At 27.8% G+C, this 24212-nt stretch overlaps 1 protein-coding gene across 4 annotated transcripts in view; it reads left to right on the top strand.

Annotated features, from left to right (window-relative positions):
• Positions 1–23994, top strand: part of LOC107440923 (dual specificity calcium/calmodulin-dependent 3',5'-cyclic nucleotide phosphodiesterase 1A) — a 549727-nt gene extending 525733 nt beyond the window's left edge. For 2 of the 4 annotated variants that reach the window (XR_015430831.1, XR_015430832.1), the window contains 9 exons: positions 191–291; positions 1935–2060; positions 2777–2881; positions 4259–4379; positions 8437–8518; positions 14542–14688; positions 18892–19116; positions 21034–22373; positions 22441–23994. Coding sequence is in view for 2 of the 4 variants with exons in the window: in XM_043040985.3 (XP_042896919.3) it covers positions 191–291; positions 1935–2060; positions 2777–2881; positions 4259–4379; positions 8437–8518; positions 14542–14688; positions 18892–19116; positions 21034–21119 (993 nt within the window). In the remaining 2 variants the exon portion in view is untranslated. Of the gene's footprint in view, positions 1–190; positions 292–1934; positions 2061–2776; positions 2882–4258; positions 4380–8436; positions 8519–14541; positions 14689–18891; positions 19117–21033 lie in introns of all 4 variants that reach the window. The other 2 variants (XM_043040985.3, XM_087155933.1) reach the window with 1 other exon arrangement.
• Positions 23995–24212: the final 218 nt, after the last annotated feature.

The following is a 24212-nucleotide window of genomic DNA, read 5'->3' as shown; positions in this document are numbered from 1 at the left end:
ATTAAGCAATAACTATTAATTAAATTTCATATTATTCATTTCCTTTTAAATAAACGCGTGATTTTAAAATTCGAGCATAAGGTGAAAAATTACATTTGAAATAAAATGTACTAAAATTATAAATGGAACTCTCGTATAATGTTTATTGTTGACCAGTGTAGTGTATGATTTATTTTTTCTACAATTACAGAATTGGCTCTCCGACTTGGAAATATTTGCCGCTATTGTTGCAGCCATTATTCATGACTACGATCACACTGGGACCACGAATAATTTCCATGTTATGTCCAGGTAGATAATTTTTTTTATTTAATTATTTTTTGGAGTTAAAATAGCGTTTATTTAAAGTAAGTAGTACTTCCTTAATTTCTAAAAATATATTTATTTTAAAGAAGAATAAGTTTTTCTTTTATTTTTGACATACAAGGACATTAGGACCAGGATAGCCTGGTTGGTAGGGCACTGGGCTCATGTCCAAGAGATCGTAGGTTCGATTCCCGACAACCGAAGACTCCTCGTGAAGTAAATGGTGACTGATGCGCATTAACTATGTCGAGTCAAAAGGTTTTCCATGTTCCCATGACAAATCATACCTTTGGGGGTACTGATCTAGAAGTTTCCTTGTCTTTTGAATTGGTTCAAAACTACAAGGTTACGGAGTTGAACATTAGTAGTCATAAACCCAAAATTGGGTCGGCTGTTCAACGACGGTTATAAAATAAAATACAATGACATTTAATGTGAAAAAAATATGATTTTTATGTTAATACTGAAAATCTGGATAAGAACCTACGAATTTGAAAACTTGTTGAGAAAAAAAAAATTTTAATTTTTTTTCTCCGTATACTAGTATGCTTCATAGTTAGAATTTTTTAATCTAGTTGAACCATAATAATGTTCCAATTAACCAAGAATCAATTAAATGAATAAAGTTGAAGCATAATAATGTTCAAAGAAATCAGGAATCAATTAACTGAGTAAAGTTGAACCGTAATAGTATTCAATAAAATATATTGAATCATATTATATTAAATTACATTGCCAATATATCCTGAGCTGTTTAACAATTTATTTGATTTCCTGCAAATCCGCGCGGTATAATGATTTTTATGGTTATGGGTATCAAAATTATAATTCTACGTTGCACAGATTGAGGTGAGTTTTTGCACTAAAACAAGCCTGATATAATATATCAAATAAACTTTAAGCTGGCAAATTGATTTTCTAATGGCTTGAAAATAAATTTTTGACATTTATAATTCTAAAATGTTTAAGCTAAAATCTCATTCATAAACGAAAACTTATTATAACTGTCAATTGAAGCATTAGGGTTTCACAGTGTTATGGTATTTTTTTACACAGTAATTTTCTTTTACATTTTAATGCAATAAATATTACGATGTAATAATGAATAGTATGATTATGTATTTCTTTTTTCGTTGCACTCAAGAACTTTAGTGAAATAAAGTTTTTCTCTTCAAATACTTTTAACTCTCGTTTTTTATTCAAAAGAAGAAAAAAAAACTGTCGAGCAGCACTCCATCGCACTTGTATGTCAAATAGCTGTCTATCTGCCAAGGAAATAAATGACATCTTTCTATTTGTCAAATAGCCTATCATTCTAAGTTTTTCAAATAAAGCAACAATTATGTAAAGATACTTATTTTTTGTTCTTAACACTGCACTTTGTCAAGAAATGAAAAGAAAAACTTATTTATGAAAATATCTCCATGTTTTAATAGTTTTTTGTGAACTTTTGAATGCTATCGTATAAAACTAAGCAACAAAAAAAAATAAAAAGGAATCTAATAATCACCTTATCACGATGTATTTCACAATATTGAAACATCTTGACAAAACATTTCTTGTAAATAAATAAAATCGATTGTTGTAGAGTTTTTTTACATGATCATGGCTCGTATTGTATCTTTCAGATCTGAAACTGCTCTATTGTATAATGATCGAGCTGTCTTAGAAAATCATCACGTCAGCACAGCTTTTCGTATGATGCGAGAAGATGATTGTAACATCTTGTTTCATTTAAGTAAAGATGAGTTCAAGTAAGAAATCTACAGTTTTGTTTATAATAAAAAATACTCGAATAATTAAGCAATTATAGCATTATAATTTTTTATCCATCGTTTTCCTTCATTGATATTAGGGAGGCCTAGTTGGTGCCATAAAATTCTGGTTGTTTAACTGTAATAGGTGAAAGCAGTTAATAAACGGTTTTTTCACAGTTAATAGTTTGAATACCATCTTATTTATGGTTATTTTACTGTTTTGCTTGAATTTGGTAAAATAACAATTAAATAAATTGTTATTTAACCAATTTTTCCGAGAAATTTTTAACAGTGCACTTATTATTCAAGTTCAATTGTGAATTGCGATGAACTTTAGCCTTTATTTTTATTACAAAAATTATTCATCTACATGAATTATTCATTTGCATCAATATTTTCTTCATGTCTTTATATTCCTTTTCCCTTGCGTTTCTATATTCTAAAACCTTCAACATACATTTATTTCATTTTTGTATTTTCGCATTTATGTATCAACTTATCTTCTTTTTCGACATAGTATATTTTAACTTAACTCCTAGCTTTATTAAAAGTAATTAAATGTATGAATATAAATTTATGCATTTAATTACTTTGTACAATATTGTAATTTTTTTTAATATTTTAATGCAATAACAATAAAAATCAGGAATATTTAATGTTTATTTGAAAAATATTACGGCAATATCTAATCTTTTGTTATCTTTCTATTTTAGAGAATTTCGTACTCTAGTCATAGATATGGTTCTAGCAACAGATATGTCTTCCCACTTTCAACAGATCAAATCAGTAAAATCATTAATCAGTCATTCAGAATTTAGGTAGGTAAAAAAAGTTGTCTTAGCTTGTAGATATTTTCTACGGGAATGTTTGTAAATCATAGATGTGGTTCTAGGCACAAATATGTCTTCCCACTTTCAACAGATAAAATCAGTAAAATCATTAATCAGTCATTCAGAATTTAGGCAGATAACAAAAGTTGTCTTACCTTGTAGATATTTTCCACGAGAATGTTTATAAATCATAGATGTGGTTCTGGACACAAATATGTCTTCCCCTTTTCAACAGATGAAATCAGTAAAATCATTAATCAGTCATTCAGAATTTAGGTAGGTAAAAAAGGCTGTCTTAGCTTGTAGATATTTTCAACGAGAATGTTTATAAATCATAGATGTGATTCTAGACACAAATATGTCTTCCCCTTTTCAACAGATAAAATTAGTAAAATCATTAATCAGTGATTCACAATTTAGGTAGGTAAGAAAGGTTGTCTTAGTTTATCGATATTTTCTACGGGAATGTTTATAAATCATAGATATGGTTCTAGACACAAATATGTCTTCCTCTTTTCAACAGATCAAATCAGTAAAATCATTAATCAGACATTCAGAATTTAGGTAGGTAAAAAAAGTTGTCTTAGCTTGTAGATATTTTCTACGGGAATGTTTATAAATCATGGTTCTAGACACAGATAAGTCTTCCCATTTTCAACAGATCAAATCAGTAAAATCATATATCAGTCATTCAGAATTTAAATAGGTAGTAAAAAGGAATCCGAACAACACCTCACTAGTCTAGATACAATTGTTCTAATTAAGCTTTTCTCGGTTGTATGTAAGGTGTACACAAAAAAGTGATTTTTTTTTTAATTTGCATTTAACCTTCCAATTTTTTTTTCAAAAACCTTTTTCAGTTAATATTCTCTTTCTTTCATTATTTACTTTTCAAATATTGAACTTTTGACCTTAAAATTGATAGCTTATCTTCAAATACACAGAATTACGGATCAAATTACGGTATAAAATACTGGCACTTTGGGTGCATCATCCGTCAAATCCGTTTTACCGTAAAATCCATATTTACCGTAATATCCATTTTTACCGTAAATTCCCTTTTTATCGTAGAATGTATTTTACCGTTAATTATTATACTGTAATTTTTACATTCAAGCAACCTAATATTAAGATTACAGTAATATTTATTTAATTGGAATAATTTAGTGATTTTTACGGTAATTATTACCGCAAAAATGACGGTAGATCAGATTTTTCGCTCCGCAACTTGTTCCGTAAAAATAGATCGTACGGAAAAAAGTACCGACTCCCTGGGTGACGGTACTTTTTACCGTAATTTGATCCGTATTTTGATTCCTTATTACTGATTCCTAGTTTTTTAATGGGATTATTTTTGTTTTTCAGTATTGAGAAGTCGAAAGCCCTTTCCTTGGTACTTCACTGCTGTGATATAAGTCATCCAAGTAAAAACTGGGATTTGCACCATCGATGGACATTATTGCTCATGGAAGAGTTTTTTCTTCAGGTTTTTATCAGTTTCTTTCTAAAAATAGATTTTTGTTTCCAATCTCTAACATAAAAACCATTTTACTTCAAGCTTCATTAGCTTCAAAATTATACAGATTAGAAATAACAATCGACATGTTTCAAGATCTCAAAAACGGGCGCCAATTTCAAGACTAGCCAGGTGTGAATGAGAAGATACTAAAGTGATTTAAAATATAAAATATAAAGTTGCCAGCAACAAATGGAAAAATAAAGGTGAGAAACAAAACTTGAAAAACCACAGAGGCCGAGAAGAGCAAATCAGGGTAAAATGCATTTCCAAGTGCTATGAAGAGGTCATAACATTAGGTCCTCTCCTCCTCCCAACTTAATGTTTTATTTTTTTTAAACCACTTTTGTTTTTTCTGTTAAGTCTTTGAAATGGGCTCCTATTTCCGACCGTTTGAAGCATGTTGACTGTTATTTCCAATTTGTATATTTTTGAAGCAAATAACGTTTTTAATCAAGTAATGTCTTGCGGCTTCCATTTTTTGGGATTATTTACTAAATAAAAACCATTTATTTAACTGGGGAATGTTAAAAAATACAAACAGTTTTAACTTAATATAGGTACTCTTAAATCAAAAAGATATCCACATACATTTTTATTTTTTATTTTTTTAATTTATTCTTGTCTCAAAATATTTTATTAATGTCACATTTTATTTCATTATTAAAATCAAATTCCCTGTAATATATTTTTTTCTACGTGGTTCTTCAATAGATTTTTTATAATTCAACTTCTAATAATGTTTTCTCCTAATGAAATAAGTGAATTATTACCTGTGTTCAGAATTACATAAAAGAAACTACTCTTTCAACTTTTTTAAACCATTTACAAAAGATTCGAAATAAAGTTGATAAAGAGATATATTTTTTTCGAAGTTCATTTTAATTACTCTTTGCAGAAAGATTAAAGTCGTTACAATACATTTTTTAATTTATCTGATACAAATATCAAGTAATTAATTCAATTTCGGAAAAGAAATTTGTCGAGTTTTTGTAGTGCCTTTTAAAATGAATACATTTTTTAATGGAGATGACTTTAATCCTTTAAAGGTTTTAGGAAAGTTATGCATTGTTCAGAAAGAAATAACTGCGTTTAAAAGAGCGATTTTATTTTTTAGTAAAATATTTACTAAGAACTTTTAATGTATTCAAATTATAATATAATAATTAATACAGATTATTCTGTAATTTAAGTGTTGTATACATAATTTAAGAATCCTTACCAAAAAAGTGTAACATTGCGAATCTCAAAACCGTTATTAAAATCAGACGAATTACTATTGAGGAAGACGTAATAAAGGCATCAAATCTTTTCTGGTTGTCATTGTAAAATTCCAGTGTTGCTAATAATTTCTTCTTGATTCATTTCAATTTCCATGAGCCATCAAATATTCTTTGTTGTCTTTAATCTTGTCTTTGTCAATAATGATTCGTCACATTTCGATAGCATTTGCATCCCAAAAAAATATATTACTCTAGCATTCATCCTAATTAATATGTAGATAAAATAACCTCTTTTTATTAAATTAATCATTAAATTATTTATTAAATTATTTATTAAATTATTTATTAAATTATTTATTAAATTATTTATTAAATTATAATCTATTCATTTTAGTAATTTAATATATAATGTTAATAAACAATCGTCTTTTATAAACTCTGATATTCATCACAATTAACGTGATTATATAATAATCTTTTAAATACTCTAACATTCATCATAACCAAATTATGAAAATTCAATAACCTTTTAAGTGTTCTAATTAAGTATTAGATTTTTATAATTAAGTATTAGATATCTTAGTAATCTAATACTTACTGGAGCTAATGTGAATAAATAATTGTCTTTCATAAACTCTTATATATAACACAACTAACGTAACCATATAATATTCTTTTAAATACTCTAACATTCATTATAACCAAATTATGAAATCCAATAATCTTTTACGTATTCTAATATTCACCATAACTAATATGACTATCTAATTCTACGAGTATCTCAAGTACTCTAATATTCATCCTAATTTTAACTTCTAATGTAGCGTAACCTAATGTAATCTTATAATGAAACCTGTTCATTTTAGTAATCTAATATTTACTGGAGCTAATGGGAATAAATAACTATAACAACTAAGCTGACCATATAATCTTTTAAGTACTCTAACATTCATTATAACCAAATTATTAAATCCAATAATCTTTTACGTATTCTAATATTCACCATAACTAATATGACTATCTAATTCTACGAGTATCTCAAGTACTCTAATATTCATCCTAATTTTAACTTCTAATGTAGCGTAACCTAATGTAATCTTATAATGAAACCTGTTCATTTTAGTAATCTAATATTTACTGGAGCTAATGGGAATAAATAACTATAACAACTAAGCTGACCATATAATCTTTTAAGTACTCTAACATTCATTATAACCAAATTATTAAATCCAATAATCTTTTACGTATTCTAATATTCACCATAACTAATATGACTATCTAATTCTACGAGTATCTCAAGTACTCTAATATTCATCCTAATTTTAACTTCTAATGTAGCGTAACCTAATGTAATCTTATAATGAAACCTGTTCATTTTAGTAATCTAATATTTACTGGAGCTAATGGGAATAAATAACTATAACAACTAAGCTGACCATATAATCTTTTAAGTACTCTAACATTCATTATAACCAAATTATTAAATCCAATAATCTTTTACGTATTCTAATATTCACCATAACTAATATGACTATCTAATTCTACGAGTATCTCAAGTACTCTAATATTCATCCTAATTTTAACTTCTAATGTAGCGTAACCTAATGTAATCTTATAATGAAACCTGTTCATTTTAGTAATCTAATATTTACTGGAGCTAATGGGAATAAATAACTATAACAACTAAGCTGACCATATAAAATATATTACTCTAGCATTCATCCTAATTAATATGTAGATAAAATAACCTCTTTTTATTAAATTATTCATTAAATTATTTATATCTATATATATATAACAACTAAGATATATAACAACTAAGCTGACCATATAACATTCATTATAACTAAATTATTAAATCCAATAATCTTTTACGTATTTTAATATTCATCGGAACTAATATGACTATCTAATTCTATCTCAAATATTCTTATATTCATTCTAATCTGAACCTCTAATATTAACTTAAGTACTCTAATACTCATCATAGTTAATGTGATTATATAATAATCGCCTAAATATAAAGTATTCTCGCAACAAACGATTGTCGGCTAAAAGGGTCATGATGGTTAACACTCCCCATTTTCGAGATCAACGGTATGTTTAAGGTAATGCCCAACGCGAAAGGTTTAACCTCTTAACTGCTTACGTTTAAATATTTATGTTACCCTCATAATCAAGGAAAGAGGTTCAACTGGTTCTTTTACGTAATAAGCTCTGCTTTGTGCATCTTTGAGTCTCTTTGCATGCTTCGGAACCCTGAATGATTGTAAACGTATAATTTCAGATTAAGTCATTATTATTAATTATTATTATTATTATTATTAATTATTAGTATTATTATTAATTATTATTATTATTATTATTATTAATTATTAGTATTATTATTAATTATTATTATTATTAATTATTATTATTATTAATAATTATTATTAATAATAATAATAAGTATTTTTATTATTATTATTATTTATTATTATTGATTATTATTATTATTGATTATTATTATTATTAATTATTAATATCATTCAATTAATAATATTAATTAATAATAATAATTATCATTTAATTATTATCAATTAATAATAATAATTATCAATTAATTATTATCAATTAATAATAATAATTATTATTAATTGATAATGATTTATTATTATTAAGTGATAATAATTAATTATTTTTAAATATTATTAAGTATTATTAAATATTACTAATTTTTATTAAATATTATTAAATATTATTAAATATTATTAAATATTATAATTATATCATTATTATTAATTAATTATTAATTATTATTTCAGGGTGACAAAGAAAAGGTCCTTGGACTTCCTTATTCTCCTCTGTGTGACAGGAATACCACGCTCATAGCTGAATCTCAAATAGGTAATGCATTTTCTTTTCTCAAACTCAGTTAATCTGTACGATTTTTTAGGTTAAAATATTATGGGAAATATTTAGGTATTTCCTTTGCGAGATACATCTTGCCTTAAAAATTACAATTTTCGTGCTCAATCCTAAATCCAACTGGAAACCACGGAAAGGCAAGTAAATTGACCCTGGACGGACAAAATGGCATCTTGATTGTGATTTTCTCATCCTCAACTGGACAATTCAATCGAGGCACTTCATGCATTCATTATATTTATCGATTTATTAATTTTTTCTATATCCAGGTTTACTTAACATGACGTAACCTGTGTGTGTTATAACTATATATTGTTGTACTTAGTTGACGTTGCGCTAATGTGAAAAACGATATTTAAGAAGCTGCTAATAATGATAAAATATTTTATAATGTTAAAATATCTTGTGCTGAAACAATAACAAACCACAATTAGGAAAATTTAATAAAAAATAGTGTTAAATATGTTATGAATTGTTAAAGAAGAAAAAAAAAGAAACATTGACTTCCTTACAGTTTAGTTTTAAAAAGTAATACTAAATATTCCAACCCATTTTTTTTTCATCAAAATAAAATATTTTGAAATAATGCTTTGGTAAAGTATTTGTATTTTCTTTCGATTCAACAAATAAGATGATTTTAAGTTTGTGTTTCATTTATGGTTTTTTTTTTCTAATGATGACACTCCAAAGTTAACAAAAATATCAATTCGAAACTTTTTCTTCATTAAATCTCTTCAAAAAAAAACTTTTTTAATAATTTTTTTGCAATTAAACAGTGCAGCCAGAATGGTTCAGGGAATATAGCAATCGCCTCTTGAAAAGGTTAGATTATCAGTCATTACTGGTCTATTCGTATACCTTACCCAGACCACAATGCTAAAGTAAAATATACCCATTGGTATAGTTCGGCCTTCAAGAGAACTCCTCCAGACATCAGTCTCGCGTCGTGGCGGGTACCATGGTTACAAGGAAAAGTCGCTTCAAATATGGGTGCGGTGTGAATAGTTTAGTCTTGCTCTTGGCATAGGTCAGCTTGAGTAAACCAATCGACACCATCATTACTCCATTGCACCCCCATTAGAAATGTGATCTCGCTTGTTGCCAAAGCAGCAGACAGCCGCAAACTTTTAGTCTGGAAGAGTTCTCCTCAAAACCACACAATAGATGAGTCATGTGTATAGGATCAGGATTTCCTTGTGCGTGAGTTAACCACAGGAGGTTTATTAATTTTACCTCTGCCTGTAATGCAATTGCGGATTGACCCACAGTAGACTGATCGTTAGGACACGGTTCCCTATAGAACACCAAAGTCAAGCACCACTGGCTGCGGTCAGTAAGCGGGTTGGTGAAGATTTTAATCAGCCTGCATCGAGACCGAAGGTGCGTGGTATCGGTCCTCGTTAAATTGTTCAACCGTAAAGTGCTTGACTTCAGGTGCAGGTCGCCGGGATACCAAAGTGGAGAAGCCATTCCTCTGCAGAGGATCGAACTTGTGATGGCATGTCTTCGGAACATCCTCAGTGATTTTTCTAGACCGTCACCGATAGCCCATTGTGCTGTTTAAGTGCTACGTAAGTAAAGTACTTACCTATCAAATGCGGGTTAGTAGCTTCGAAAATTTCTTAACGAAGGGGCGATAATTATAAGAATGTCCTTGTCTTTTCGGTCGGACAGATAACTTTAAAGCTGTGGAATTAAACATTGGTAGCTTTAATTCCGTTAATGATCAACAGCGTGTTAAAATTAAAGAAAAATTATGCTTACCATTTTTACTTCATCTAGAAATTCTTATAAAGTAAGACAATTTTTTTACCACTTTTCTAACTTTTTCAAAGTTCTTAAAAACTTCCAAATATGCAGCTTTATAAATGCTTCTTGAAAAAAAAAATCATCACTTTGATAAAAGTATATTTATATTGACTCAGCTGTCATTTTTGCGATGAAAAAAAAGAAATGGCTACCTAAGAAAAACGAGAAATGTGGGAAAGTTATTTTTGTATGTTTTATATGAACAGCAGCTGGTCAGATGAAAGCTCAGTGGATTTAGTTAAGCGGAGCTTCCGAATGTAATCTCCCCCACAATCCAAAGAAGAAGAATAAAACAATATTTCAAGCCCGGATGAAAATAAGCTGCAAAAAATACAAATAAATCAATAAAGATTTTCATCTGCCAATACTTCATGACCTTAATAGAATGTCATCTGAGATTTAAAAAAAACTGATTTTTCTTGGAGAAGGTATTTTATTGCTTATAAGATTCACCTTTCAAGATCACAACAAATCGAAAAATATAAATAAATATTTTGTACAGGTGTTCTGTATTGTCCACTCTTAATATTTTATTTTATAACCGGTATTGAGCAGTCGACTACGGAAAAAAATTTAAAGGAAAAGATTTATATGAAGATTTATAATACACAGTTCGAATTATTTATTCGAGAATGAGAATTAAAAAAAAAACGATCCTTTTTAAAAGTTTTCTTAATTATATCTGAAGCTTAAAGTACTTGTATTTATTTATTATAATTATATTTTTATTATCATATATTAAGGTAGGTTAAAAAATCAAACTCTTAAATCTTTTATTTTATTATGCATATATGAATAACTGGCGTTGAACAGCCGACTCAATTCTGAGTTTTCGACCATCAATGTTCAGCTCGCAATTTTAAACCCATTACAGAGAACAGGGGAATTCCTGGATCAAGTATGAGACAAACTAACATTTGTGGAGGTCTTTTTGATGGAACTAACTCACATTTGCGTTATGTGAAGAGGAAAAACCACGAAAACCTCCATGGATAACATGACAGCAATGAGATTCTAACCCATGATCCGTCTACCACTCAGGATATTTTACGTCAGCACTATGGTCGGTGTGAGCAGGAAGCAGAGTTCGTATCAATCAGCCACAGCTGGGATTTGAGCCTGCGTCACTTTATAGAAGGCGTATGCTCTATCACCTGAGCCGCAGTGGTTCGTCCATCCTTAATATACAGTTTGAGAATATTTGTCTAAAATGAAATTTAAGTATATACATTGTAGATCGTAAATTAAACATTTATGTAAGGAAAAAAAAGCACCGGAAATCTAACGAATCACTATTGAAAAAGGCTGGCTGCATACACCGAAACGTTAGATTGATGGAGAAAAAAAACAGAGAAGATATCAAAGGTGTTTACAGCAAACAACTCCATCAGACAATTAAACTGAGTTTGATGTTTTTAAATACGCATTAATGATTAGATGAAAATGTGAATAAACCTTTGTTTCTAATTTGGTACATTTTTGATTTAAGCTAAATAATGTTCATACTTTTTCAACTTCATTTTTGACAATGATTATAAATATATATACTTAGAGCGATGAGAGTATCCTGTATTCTGTGGAATCCTGTATTCCGGCAGAATTTTTAGGAGCTAATAAACTCAAAATAAAATATTAAGATTTAAAGGTTTAAAGAAAATCTTGTATTTTTCCAGAAAAAATAAACTTCATAAATCTTTTAAATTTCAGTATTGGAAATATTCAATAACAGAAGGTCACAATTTATCCTTTAATTACAGATACAGAGATATCTTGAGATGCAATAAAAAAAATTAAACCTTTTTTAAGAATATGCAGTTTATATGCTTATATCAGGGGATTACGAAATTTTAGATTCGAATTTTGAAAGAATTGATATGGATTCATTGAGATACTTCATGAAAGAGACAGAAAGTTACCAATGTAATTTAATGAAATTGGTAAAGTGTTTTTTACAGCACAGAAACGAATTCCTGATCAAATTGCGGTAAAAACTACCGGCATCATCCATAAAATCCATTTTTCCATAAAATATTGAACCGTAATTTTTACAGTAATATTTATTTAATTAGAGTGATTCAGTTATTTTACTGTAATTTTTATTGTAAAATTTTGAGTATATCAGATTTTTTATTCCGTAACATGCTCCGGTGAAAATGGATTTTCACCGGAGTAGTCATTTCATAGTCATAAAAACTATTTATTTAGTTAAACACTTTCTTTTCAGTTTTGTATTTCCTTACTAATTGTGTTACCGTCATTCGGGGCTACTTTGTGCAGGATTTCGCAGTTTTTGAACTTTGACATGTAAAAAAACTATGTTAATTCAAACTTTAGTAAAATTTATCGATATTATATTCATAACTGGACTCTGACGAGTGAATTTGATCAATATTGGCATTATTTGTATGTAATATTCACGAATAATAAGTCAAAACATACCTTGCACAAAGTAGCCCCCAAATGGAGCTACTTTGTGCAGTGATAGGAATTCAGTTTAATAATCATGTTTTTAGTAAAATATTGATATAAAATTGTTAAAAAGGTTAATTGTTGACATTTTTAAAGACAAAAACATCAAGATATGTAAAGATATTAGTTTGAAAATAATTTTCATCGTTAAAAAACCATTTTTTTTTAAAGAATTTTTTCTTAAAAAGAATGTTTATTTCAAAACATTTGCGTTTAAACAAAAGGAAACCATATACTTTCTTTAACATTGAAATGAATGATATTTCAAAAATAATAGTTATTGCATATTCATTAACATTTATAATATTGATAAATTTGAACATAACATGCTTGAATGAACACGACAGAACTTGCTCTTCAGTTTCTGTCAAAATCACCTGATGTCCTATAAAATACATTTTTATGTGTTAAATCGTTTGATTAATTCTTTAGAAGAAAAATAATAGTTTACCAGCACGTTTCACGTGTTTCTTGTAAATTTTATTAGAGATAGTATTTCTGTGAATTTTGTGCTTCCGAGAAGCTTCTGCAATCGACATACCACCAGCAACTACTTGCAAACATTGATGCAACTTTTCTGAAGTGTAATCAAGGTAATTTCTCGTTCGAGGTATTTTTTTTTATAACGTCTGACAATTTTTCTGTCGAAAAAAAAAACGAATGAGACTTTGCACAAAGTAGCCCCATAGTGCATTTTTTTTCATTTTCCGTTTATTTGTTATTAATTTTAATTTTTTTTTAACGCTAACATGATATAATTGTTTATTAATGTACAAATAAAAAATTTTGCATTTGCGACAATTGTTTTATCAACGTCTTTGCATTTCACAGCTAAAGTTTCCACGCACACTTTTCGACATTCGACGTCCTCGGAAAATTGTTGACATTGGATGAACGAAACACACTCTGAGATTGTTTTAAAATTCGAAAAAATGTTTGTAGAAATAGAAGAGACTTCTATCTTCAAATTCCGCACATCTTTAACGTGAAATAAACATAATACTGAATAGCAGCACTTGAAAAATGCCGAATTCGAATTTGCACAAAGTAGCCCCCGCTGCACAAAGTAGCCCCGAATGACGGTATATTAAAAACTATAATTTTGAAAATAAGAATTTCCCAGAACAGTTACCATATAAACGGAAAAATTACGAAATGAATGCTTTAAATACCTTATTTTTTAGCTTTATTAACCAGAATTATGGCTTTTTTTACCAGTAATGTCATTATCCTTTAATCATTATCCTTTACAGTACGATAATTATACCAGAATTTTTTTTCTTTGGGCAATTTTCTTTTTTTTTTTCATAAACAAAGTGTTTATAAAAATATTGCTTATAAATAAAAACGAAATATGTGTACTGATCCTGTTTACCGCTATGTGTCATTTTCCCGTTTTATTACGAACTATCTGCTTTGTTCAATTTTTTTGCAGTAAAAATATTACCTAATTCTGCTTATAAACCAAACTACAAGATTAAAAAATGAATTTCAACAATATTAAGGTATTACTTGATAATAAATAAAACTTCATTCACTTCAAAAATATATAAATAGCAAATAACAGTTGACATGTTTCAAGAGCTTCAAGTTTTAATCAAGTAAATTTTACTAATTTTCAATCTAGTAATATCTTACCGTTTTAGTTTCTTGGGATTATTTTTTCAATATTAAGGTGTATTTATTGTAAATATTGTAATAAATATGGTTCATTTTTGTTATAGGTTTCATTGATTTCATCGTGTCTCCAAGTTTAGAAGTATGTGGAGATTTACTCGAAAAGATTGAACACAAAACGCAAAGCGTCCGTGCACCTCCTATTACGGAATCAGTAAGCGAAGATGTGAGCACAGAAGATACTAAACCTTCAGGTAAGAAAATTACTTTTATGAAATACACTGCTTGAATCATTTGTTTTTATTACTACATTGCAAAAAAATTCTGCTAAATTAAAAAAAATTTCAGTTAGTGTAACAGTATGAAACTGTTTATTTCACAGAAAAATACTGTTTTTTAAAAATGGACTGAGAAAAATTTCAACTGTTGTTGTTGTCGTCGTCGGCCATTAAGTCAGAGGATATGCGAATGTTCTTAATTTTTAGTGGCGCCAACTATGGGCAAGAAAATTGTCAACTGGCATACCAGTATCAAACCGTTTATTTCGCAGAAAGAAACTTAATTGAAAATGGATGCCTGTTTTTTAGGTAGATAAGAACTGTTATTTTAACAACAAAAAAAAATTTATTTTGACCAAAGAAACTATAAAATAACTAGGGCAGCATTGCGGTCGGGGTGAGCCGAGAGCAAAATTCGTATGACCGATCAACGTCGGTATTCGAACCCGAGTACATCTCATTGGGAGACGAGTGCACTGTCCCATGAGCCACGGAAGCTCTATCATTTAGTTATGATCAAGACAATTGTTTAATTGTCTTGATCTTGAAAGTCTTACTTATTGTATTCATATTGAAATGTAAAAAGGTTTAAGACTACAATGGCCCACTCATATAAAAATGCCTGACAATTTAAATTATCGAAAAATTATATTTAAAGGCAGATAATTATTTGGTAGAATATCAATTTGACAATGAAGTTGATTCACAATTTTATTTATACGATGTTCAGAACCATAAAATTATTTCTGAAAAGTAGGAACAAGTATCGAAAATAATAGTAAAATGATTTGAAAAAAAATAAATTTATCTTACGGTAAGCAAAACCACGTGGTAAAAACTAGATTTTGAATTGAAAGTTTTTATCTGTTCATGATCATGGTGAAAAACAGAGAAAAATAGTTTTCTTAAAAAACAACTTTAAACTTTCGAATATACGGAAAAGGTCTGTAAAAAAATTAAAAATAAGAGAAACTTTTTGCAGTGAGCAGGTAAAGATTAAAAACAGAAAAAAATTTAATTTATCTTTTAACAGTTTTTTTCTGAAAAAAAAATTTTTTTTCTGTATTTGTCTTCTGTATGGCCTTCGTTTTTTGTGAAATATTATAAAATTTCTGAAATCTTTCACTATTTTTTTACTGAAATCTTTATTTAAAAAATATTATTTCTTATCTTTATTTGTTGAATCTTATTCAATGCCTTAATTATTTAAATCATAATGTATCTGTATTTGTGGAATCTTATTGGTTATATTATTTAGATTACCACAACAACAAAAATGGTGGCAACCATACACCAACATTTTTTACTGTATATGGGTCATTCTCACAAAAACAGTCATTTTCATGTCCCCAGTATATTTTATGTTTGTTTTACAGCTTACGAAAAAAAATTCAGGGAAAGTGTCCTTCAGAATGCAAGCTAACAAAAGAATAAAAATAAAATTATCAATTTTTATTTTTTTTTTATTTTAGGTAATTAAAATATACCAATATGTCGTTCCCTTACTTGTCCCCACTGCTGATTTAAAAAAAGAAAAAAATTGTTTCTGAAATAAAAAAAAAAAATTTTTACAAACTCGTGTTTTTTATTTCAGAATACTGAAATATAGAATTCAGAAAATAAATTTTAAATTTAATTTCTGATAAAAATATTAACACAGCACTATTTTAAACTTTGTCCCAAGTGTTTCGCGTCATTCCCTCACAACAATGTTCTTATCACCTGCAATCTTCTTAGAATAAAAATATTTTAATAAAAACTTCAGAAGTTGACAACTGACATCATAGAACAAAATCGCAGTATGTTTCCATCTTCAACTTAAAGAAGCTTTGCTGTGGAATAAATTTGAATGAATCAAACCAGGTAAAAGTTTTTACATATGTCATTCCCTCATGTCATTTTATAGAGTAAAATAAAATACAATTTCATCGAGAAAGTGGGTAATTATATGTTGCTTTCTTGTATGAATATAATTGTATGTGATTGACTTCAGAAATTAATTAGGCCTAACTGTTATTTTTTAAATTTTATTGAATTCGTCATTCCCTCACTAGTGCATAAAGTGAGGGAATGACGCTGAAGTGAAGGAATGATTCAAGATGAGTTTATTATTAAATTTTTTTTTATTCAATCATGCCAGCCAATTTTATTTCCCAAGCCTGTAAAAACTATTAAATATATAAGACTAAATTATAATAAATATTAGATATACTTAGTATGTTATCATTTTCAAACTTTAGGTAGATATAACTTAGATAAAAACATGTATTAAAATAAAATATCATTCCCTCACAATTAGTGTCATTCCCTCACTTTTCAAATAGTGAAAATAATTAATTTACTCATTAATTAATTTGAAAAATAAATTAAAAAATTAAAAAATTAATTTATTGAATTAATTAATTTATTTATTAAATTAATTAATTAATTATTAATTATTATAAATTAATTAATTATAAAAAATTAATTAATTTAAATATTAAGTATAATTTATAGGATATATACTTTCTTTATAATGCCATTACATATTTCTAATAATATAAAAAGTTTCAGAGCTTTTTATTCACTTTACTTTTTTGGGATTTTATGAACTGAAAAATGACAGTTTTCGTGAGAATGACCCATATATTAAACCCCTAAGTTTACTGTCACTGGAAAAAACTAGAAACCGTTATTTTTACTGGATTTTTATCCGGAATAGTTTACAGTGTATACACCAAATTTTTTTCCAGTGCAGTGCAATCTCAAAATTGTATATTTGAAAAAAAAATTTTAAAAATAAAAGATGTAAACAATATTTAAGTGAAATTTTTAAATTGCATTATGCAGTTTTCTGTTAAATAAAAAAAAATCTTGCCTATTTCATACTACTTAAATTTTATCATACATATATTTAAATCTCTTAACTTTAAAGTTCATACATTTAAGTTTATATATTTATGTATTAAATTTATATATTTAAAACAAGGCCTTGATGTCAAAAGAAATTTTAAAAATAAATAACATTTTTATAGTATATTTAGAAATTGAATTATTGTTAGCTAAAATTAAACATAGAATATTTCATACAATTTGAATCGTAGTCCTATGAACTTTTATTTATGCATTTAAAGTAAAGTTTAGATAACAAAAAACAATAAAATCTTCTTTTTGCAAATTTCATTTCCCATTGCCAAATGAGAATAGCAATAAAATATAACATTGTTAAACGGTGCACGTTTTGTATTCTTAAATGTGAATTTGATCTCTTAACTTAGGGATAAACAATTTATAACCACCTGAAAAGCCTTATCATAAATTTGAAAACAAAATAAGTTTTCTAAGATATACCATAATTAGATGACAAATATCCAATTAGTTCCGGTGTCAGAATTTCTAATTTAATATAATATCCTATTCAAAGATAATACATGCAATATGCAAATCAGCAGTTGCATTTCTTATGATGTATTTAATATGTTTTTACAGCACAATGAAGAAAATCTCAATTCTAATGGAAGCTTTGGCCAATGCAATTAAACGAGATAATTAAACCAAATAATTGAAAGAGATAATTAGAAGAGAATCGTATTCCCCCCCCCCCTTCAGAGTCTAGAACTGATAATGTCTTATTATCGCCTAAAGCATCTTTTGTATGCTTTAGGCGAGTTTATACATTTAAGTTTAAATATTTAAAATAAAACCTTGATCATGAAAAAAATTCAAAAAACCAATAAAATTTTTATAATATATTTAAGAATTGAGTTACGTAATTTTTTGTAAGCTAAAAATGAACATAGAATACTCTATACAACTTAAATCTTATTCCAATAAACTTTTATTTATGCATTTAAAGTAAGGCTTATATAACAAAAAACAAGATTTTTCTTTTACAAATTTTATTTTCCGTTACCGAATTAGAAATGCAATAAAATATAACATTGTTTAAACGTATCATGTTAAATAGGAATTTGATCTCTCAACAAAGTGATAAATAATTTATACCCATCCGAAAAGCCCTGTCATAAATTTGAAAACCAAATACGTTTTCTAAGATATACTATAATTGAATAATAAATATCCAATTAATCCTGGAGTCAGAATTCCTAATTGAATGTAACATCCTATTCAAGGATAATACATGCAATATATCAAATCAGCAATTGCATTTCTTATGGTGTATTTAATATATTTTTATAGCACTACGAAGAAAATCTCAATCTCTAACAGGAGCTTTGGCTAATGCAATCAAACGAGATAATTCAACTGAATCTCAATCCCCTCCATCTGAGCCTGGCCCCAGTACTAGCAATGATAATGTTTCCACATCGCCTAAAGCACCTTTTGTATGCTCTAAAGTAAAAAGGCCTTGGGTATCTCTTCTAGAAGAAAACAAAAAGAAATGGAAAGAACGAACTCATAAAGGTAATCAAGCTAAATTACATATCAATTATCATAAGTTTTCATTTACCGTGGATTGTAATAAAATATTAAGGAGCACGCAAGCAAAAAGCTGTTTCTTAAATAATTATTTTCTTTGTTATGCAATTTTTATTTTTTTTTCTACTTTAGAAGAACATTTATTTTCACACTGGGAAGAAAAGTATAGTCAAAACTACTAGAATATGGTAAAATTTTACAATTTTTTAGCCCTATGGGAACACCAAAAAACTCGTTAATTTTTACCGAAACGCTTTGAAATCACGTTAAATGTTCGTTTTTAGTAAACGATAAAAAGATTTATTTAAAGTTTTTCAGCTGATTTATTTAAAGGGACAGTGAAGCTTAAAAACAAGTAATATGAATTTTTTATTTTGCATATTTTGATATATATTTAGATACCTGAAAACTATTGATTTTTATTATAAACCATACATAATCATGGTACTTTATATAAAATGTTTTATTAAAAAATATTAAAATTTTAAAAAGATAGTAAGGGGTGATTTTATAACTTTTTATTTACTCATAACTAAAAATGTCCTTTGCACAACAAAATTTTTGCATTTAAATAATTTCAGTTTTTAAATTTTTGATCACAGCTAAGGTTTTATTAAAATAATTTCATCATTCATAAATAACAATGCAAATTTTATGAAATGAAAGCATTTTTTATGAAAAATAAAAAAAATCTTTTTATGTCAGCGTATATATTTTATAGATCATTTCAATGAACATATGCACCAAACGTTATTTATAACCATGATTTCAGAACATTAAAATTGAAATTTAACTGAACATTGGAGTTATGTTTGACAATGGACATTGGAGTTGCGTTTCGTCGAGCAAACCGTAGAATATGGCTGGATTTGTTTATCTAGTTGAGCCACCTACCGAGAGAAAAAGGAAACACTTGACTTTTTTGTGTTTTATACTCTTTAGTGCTTCCATCTATGCTTGAATGGGAATTTCGTATTGAAATAGTCCGGAGTCACAAAATGAGGAGTACAAGACACTAAAACTCCTCGTGTATTGAAGGAATGGAGGAAATATTCTGGTGTCAACACTCAGTAATGTATTGACACCAGAATATATATAGCTAAAGTATGTATTCAACTGCAAAAAAAATTAAGTGACTTCGTAAGATAATGCACTTATTGGTATAAGATTATTAGATATCCGTTGTTTTGAATAAAAGCACTTATTACACGGCTCAGATTCTATCCTTCAAAGAATGTGTGAATTTCAATTTCCATTTGCTGCAGGCTTAGTTGACACGGATGAAATTTTGATTGTTTAACCGTAGTAAGTGAAAACAATCAATAAACTATTTTTCTCGCAGTTAACAGTTTGAATACCCTCTTTTTGTAATGTTTTGGTTGAAAATAGTAACATAACAATTACATAAATTTACCCATTTTTCAGAGAAATTTCTAACTCTGCATGAGATATTTTATGCATTAACCCCTTCCTTCTCGCTCCTGGGAAAATGACGGGGTGAGGTTTCGCCGTCTACTTCTCGCTCCTGTGAAAGTTCCTGGATGAAGTGTTCAGTAGTAACGCGCCAATAAGAATAAAGCTAATTCATTTCTTTTGCCCGGATTTTATTTCTCATTTTACACACCAGATGGCAGTACCAGGATATTTTTAAGGTTATTGAAGATAGTTAGTTTATTTTATACTTGATGTCAGCACTAATAAAGTACGTGTATTTTGCAAAATAGGCACTTTTATGACCGTTTTCTTGAAAATTAACTGATCGTTAAGGGGTTAATGGATTACACGAAAAAAGTCAGGTTTAGCAACGCAAATAAAGAATGTTATTTTGAAGATCCACTGTCTCCTATGAATGTCTCCGTTTGAAAGTCCATTATATAAAAATAATTTTTATATTTTTTTCAGATGCTGAGCTTCGAGCTCAATTATCTGTTGCCCGAGATGAGGAGAACAGAGACAAATCGGAACCCTCCAAACGTGTTATTGTATGAAAATATCAAGAATGAATCATTTTTTTTTCCTCTGAAGCAAAACTTGGATTTTGCGTTCCAACATTTCTTCACTTTTATTTCAGCACAAATTTTTAAGATTGATGGGATATAAAAGCTCACAATGTATTGATAACAGAGAGTAAAATCTATCAATTTAGCAAAATAAAAAAGCAACATATTTTGGAAAAAAAAAAGATACTATGGCACAGCAGTATTGACTTTTAAATTAATGGTTTTCATCTTGGTAATTGCATATCATCAGTTAAGAAACAAGTGAATGATCATTTAAATAACCTCCATAGCATCATCTTATCAAAACTCAAGAATGAGTTTTGGTAAACTTCACCTGCTCTATGAAAATCTTGTAAAAATCTTGTATCTCAATGTAAAACCCGTAACTTGTAGTATAATATTACTTGATCATGGTGTGTTATTCCGCATATCGTGTCTGTTTATATGCACTTTCTAGAAATATTATGATATTTTTATGAATGCTTTCATAATATCAATTGCTATGTACCTCTTTTGGCTAAACTTATTAAGAAAATTTTTGTCATTCTCAAAAAATGACTATTCTGTATCCTGCCGGCTATAACAAAGTAATTTAAGCTGAAATCTAACAATGTATTTCTATATTTTGTAAAGTACAAGATTTTACTTCAATGTATACACCAAACATGCATTTAACAACTATAGCCATCATTAACACCATCAGTACTCTATGGTTCAGAGTAAATTAAGCATTTTTAATCATGAGCTAAGCTTAACAAGCACTGAGAATTTTGATCAACTTATTATGCTTTAAACAGCCTCAAATATTTCGACCCTTAAGTATGACTTTATATTCTTTAATAATAATGCACATTCACTTTTTCTTCTAAATGCACTTCATTTTTAATAGTTATTATTTAATATTTTTAATAAGCAGGGTATATCAAAAAGAATAACCTGATTTTGAAACCCCTGTACAGTTCAGATTATCTAGTAGTAAACTAAATATATGTCTTTATTAACAAAATAAGTGTTCAAATCAATGCCAAATGTAACTGTTGACCGTGCCTATTTTTGGGAACAATTTGCTGATTCAGAACACCTTGGCCAGTCCTCCAGGAACATTTTGGTAAAGGTACGTGTTAAGCTTAAATTAGCTTAATCTACTAAGCCTAAATTAACTTAATCTACTAAGCCTAAATTAACTTTATCTACTAAGCCTAATTTAACTTAATCTACTAAGCCTAATTAAACTTAATCTAAGCCTAATTTAACTTAATCTACTAAGCCTAATTAAACTTAATCTAAGCCTAAATTAACTTAATCTAAGCCTAAATTAACTTAATCTACTAAGCCTAAATTAACTTGAATAGATTAAACTGCATCACTTTTTCTTATGAAATAATATTAGACAGTCAGTTTATATTGTCATAACAGAAGCCTAAATACAAAGAGGAAAAAAAGAACTTGTACTGTTTACGTAAGAAAATATTTTCTGACATACAACTATCTACGTTTGGCGCTTTGGGACCCTAGGTCAAGGACGAATAAGGGTGCAAGATAAATTGTATTTAAGGTCAATATCGACGTTTATGCATTTATGTTTAATGGCAGAAGCATGAATACAAAATGAAAAGAAGAATTTTTCTAATTTGCGTAAAAATATATCCTCTCACATACAACGATATGTTGGTGCTTTGAGACACCAAGTATAGAACAAATGATGATGCAAGATGAAATATGTTTAAGGCCAATAATATAATATGTTAAGACTAATAATATGTTAAGGCCAAGTTTTAATTGCCTAAGAATTGAAATTTGTACTTATAGTCTTAATGTTAAATTTTGAAATCTTTTATTGTTCTTGACTTAACACAATATGAGAGCTCATTCTAAGATTTAAGACATTAAACGTCGGAGATTAATGGTTAAAGATAAAATTAGTCTTATGCTAGTTTCGTATGTTAAATTCTGAAATCTCTAATTGCTCTTGACTGAACACAATGTGAGAACTAATGTTAAAATTTAAGACATTAAGCATTCGAGACTAATGGTAAAGACCTTTAAAATAATGCTGATGCAAATGCAGGCAAGCTGGCAAAAAAATCAATTAATCTCGAAAAAACGCTGTTAAGGATACTTTGAACTTCATTTAAGTTTTCAAGGAGCTAGATGTGTAGAGGACCAGATCCTGTTTATTAAATTAATCCTTCAAAAGGAAAACAGTCAAATGAAACATTTTTATTTAATTCAAACAAAACTGATAAATTAGTTATTGCTTTCATAACTTATTATATCAAACATATAATTTTTCAAACTATCAGGCATTTTTTTTTTTTGTTAAACCCTGTCTTATTTGTCAAGTACATACTAAACCATATGTAGTTTTTTAGTATATAATGCATAATTTAAAAAAGTGAAATACATGTTGTTTACAAAAATTTCTAACTCACCTATTAATTTTAAATGCTTCTTAAAAATTAATAGACGAAATGTCATATTTCGGTAATGTATTATATAATTTGGTATATATCAGAAAATAAACATGTACATTACAAACCAAATATGTTAATGTCTTAAACTATAAAGCATATGCGTTATTAACTGTGTTTATATACTTCTGAATTTTCTCATATAAATTATGCATTATCTACCATTTAATTTGCAAAGTTATAGTGAATGTGATTTATAGCATGTGCAGTTAGTATGTACTTTCTTAAAGAACTTAAATTTCTTTAGTATTTAAAAAAAATTCTTCATACAAAGCATGGAATAAGTTAATCAAATTTAAATCTTCAGCTTTTTCAATATACTTACGATGTGTTGAATTAATAATAACTTGAATATTAGTCTTAGTAAATACAATAAACGTGCAAACAAATAATCAATGTGTCATGATAGTTTCTTGTCATGCTCGTTTTAGCGTTTCATACGAGAAAATGAAACTTAATAGATGTGATAACTTTATTGTTTATAAATACTATCAGGTTATGAAAGAGACAGTCTGATTCGATAATGTGTGGTGACGTAGATTATGTTAATCATTCTCTTTTTTATTTAAAAAAAAAGATTTTAGGGGATTAATGGGAGTTAAGTGTTAAC

The sequence above is a fragment of the Parasteatoda tepidariorum genome, chromosome 12 (assembly GCF_982258835.1).
Source record: "Parasteatoda tepidariorum strain Cologne lab strain chromosome 12, Ptep-v5.0, whole genome shotgun sequence".
Taxonomy (NCBI): domain Eukaryota; kingdom Metazoa; phylum Arthropoda; class Arachnida; order Araneae; family Theridiidae; genus Parasteatoda; species Parasteatoda tepidariorum.
The sequence above is the reverse complement of the archived record's forward strand: the minus strand, read 5'-3'. Positions and strand labels throughout refer to the sequence as shown.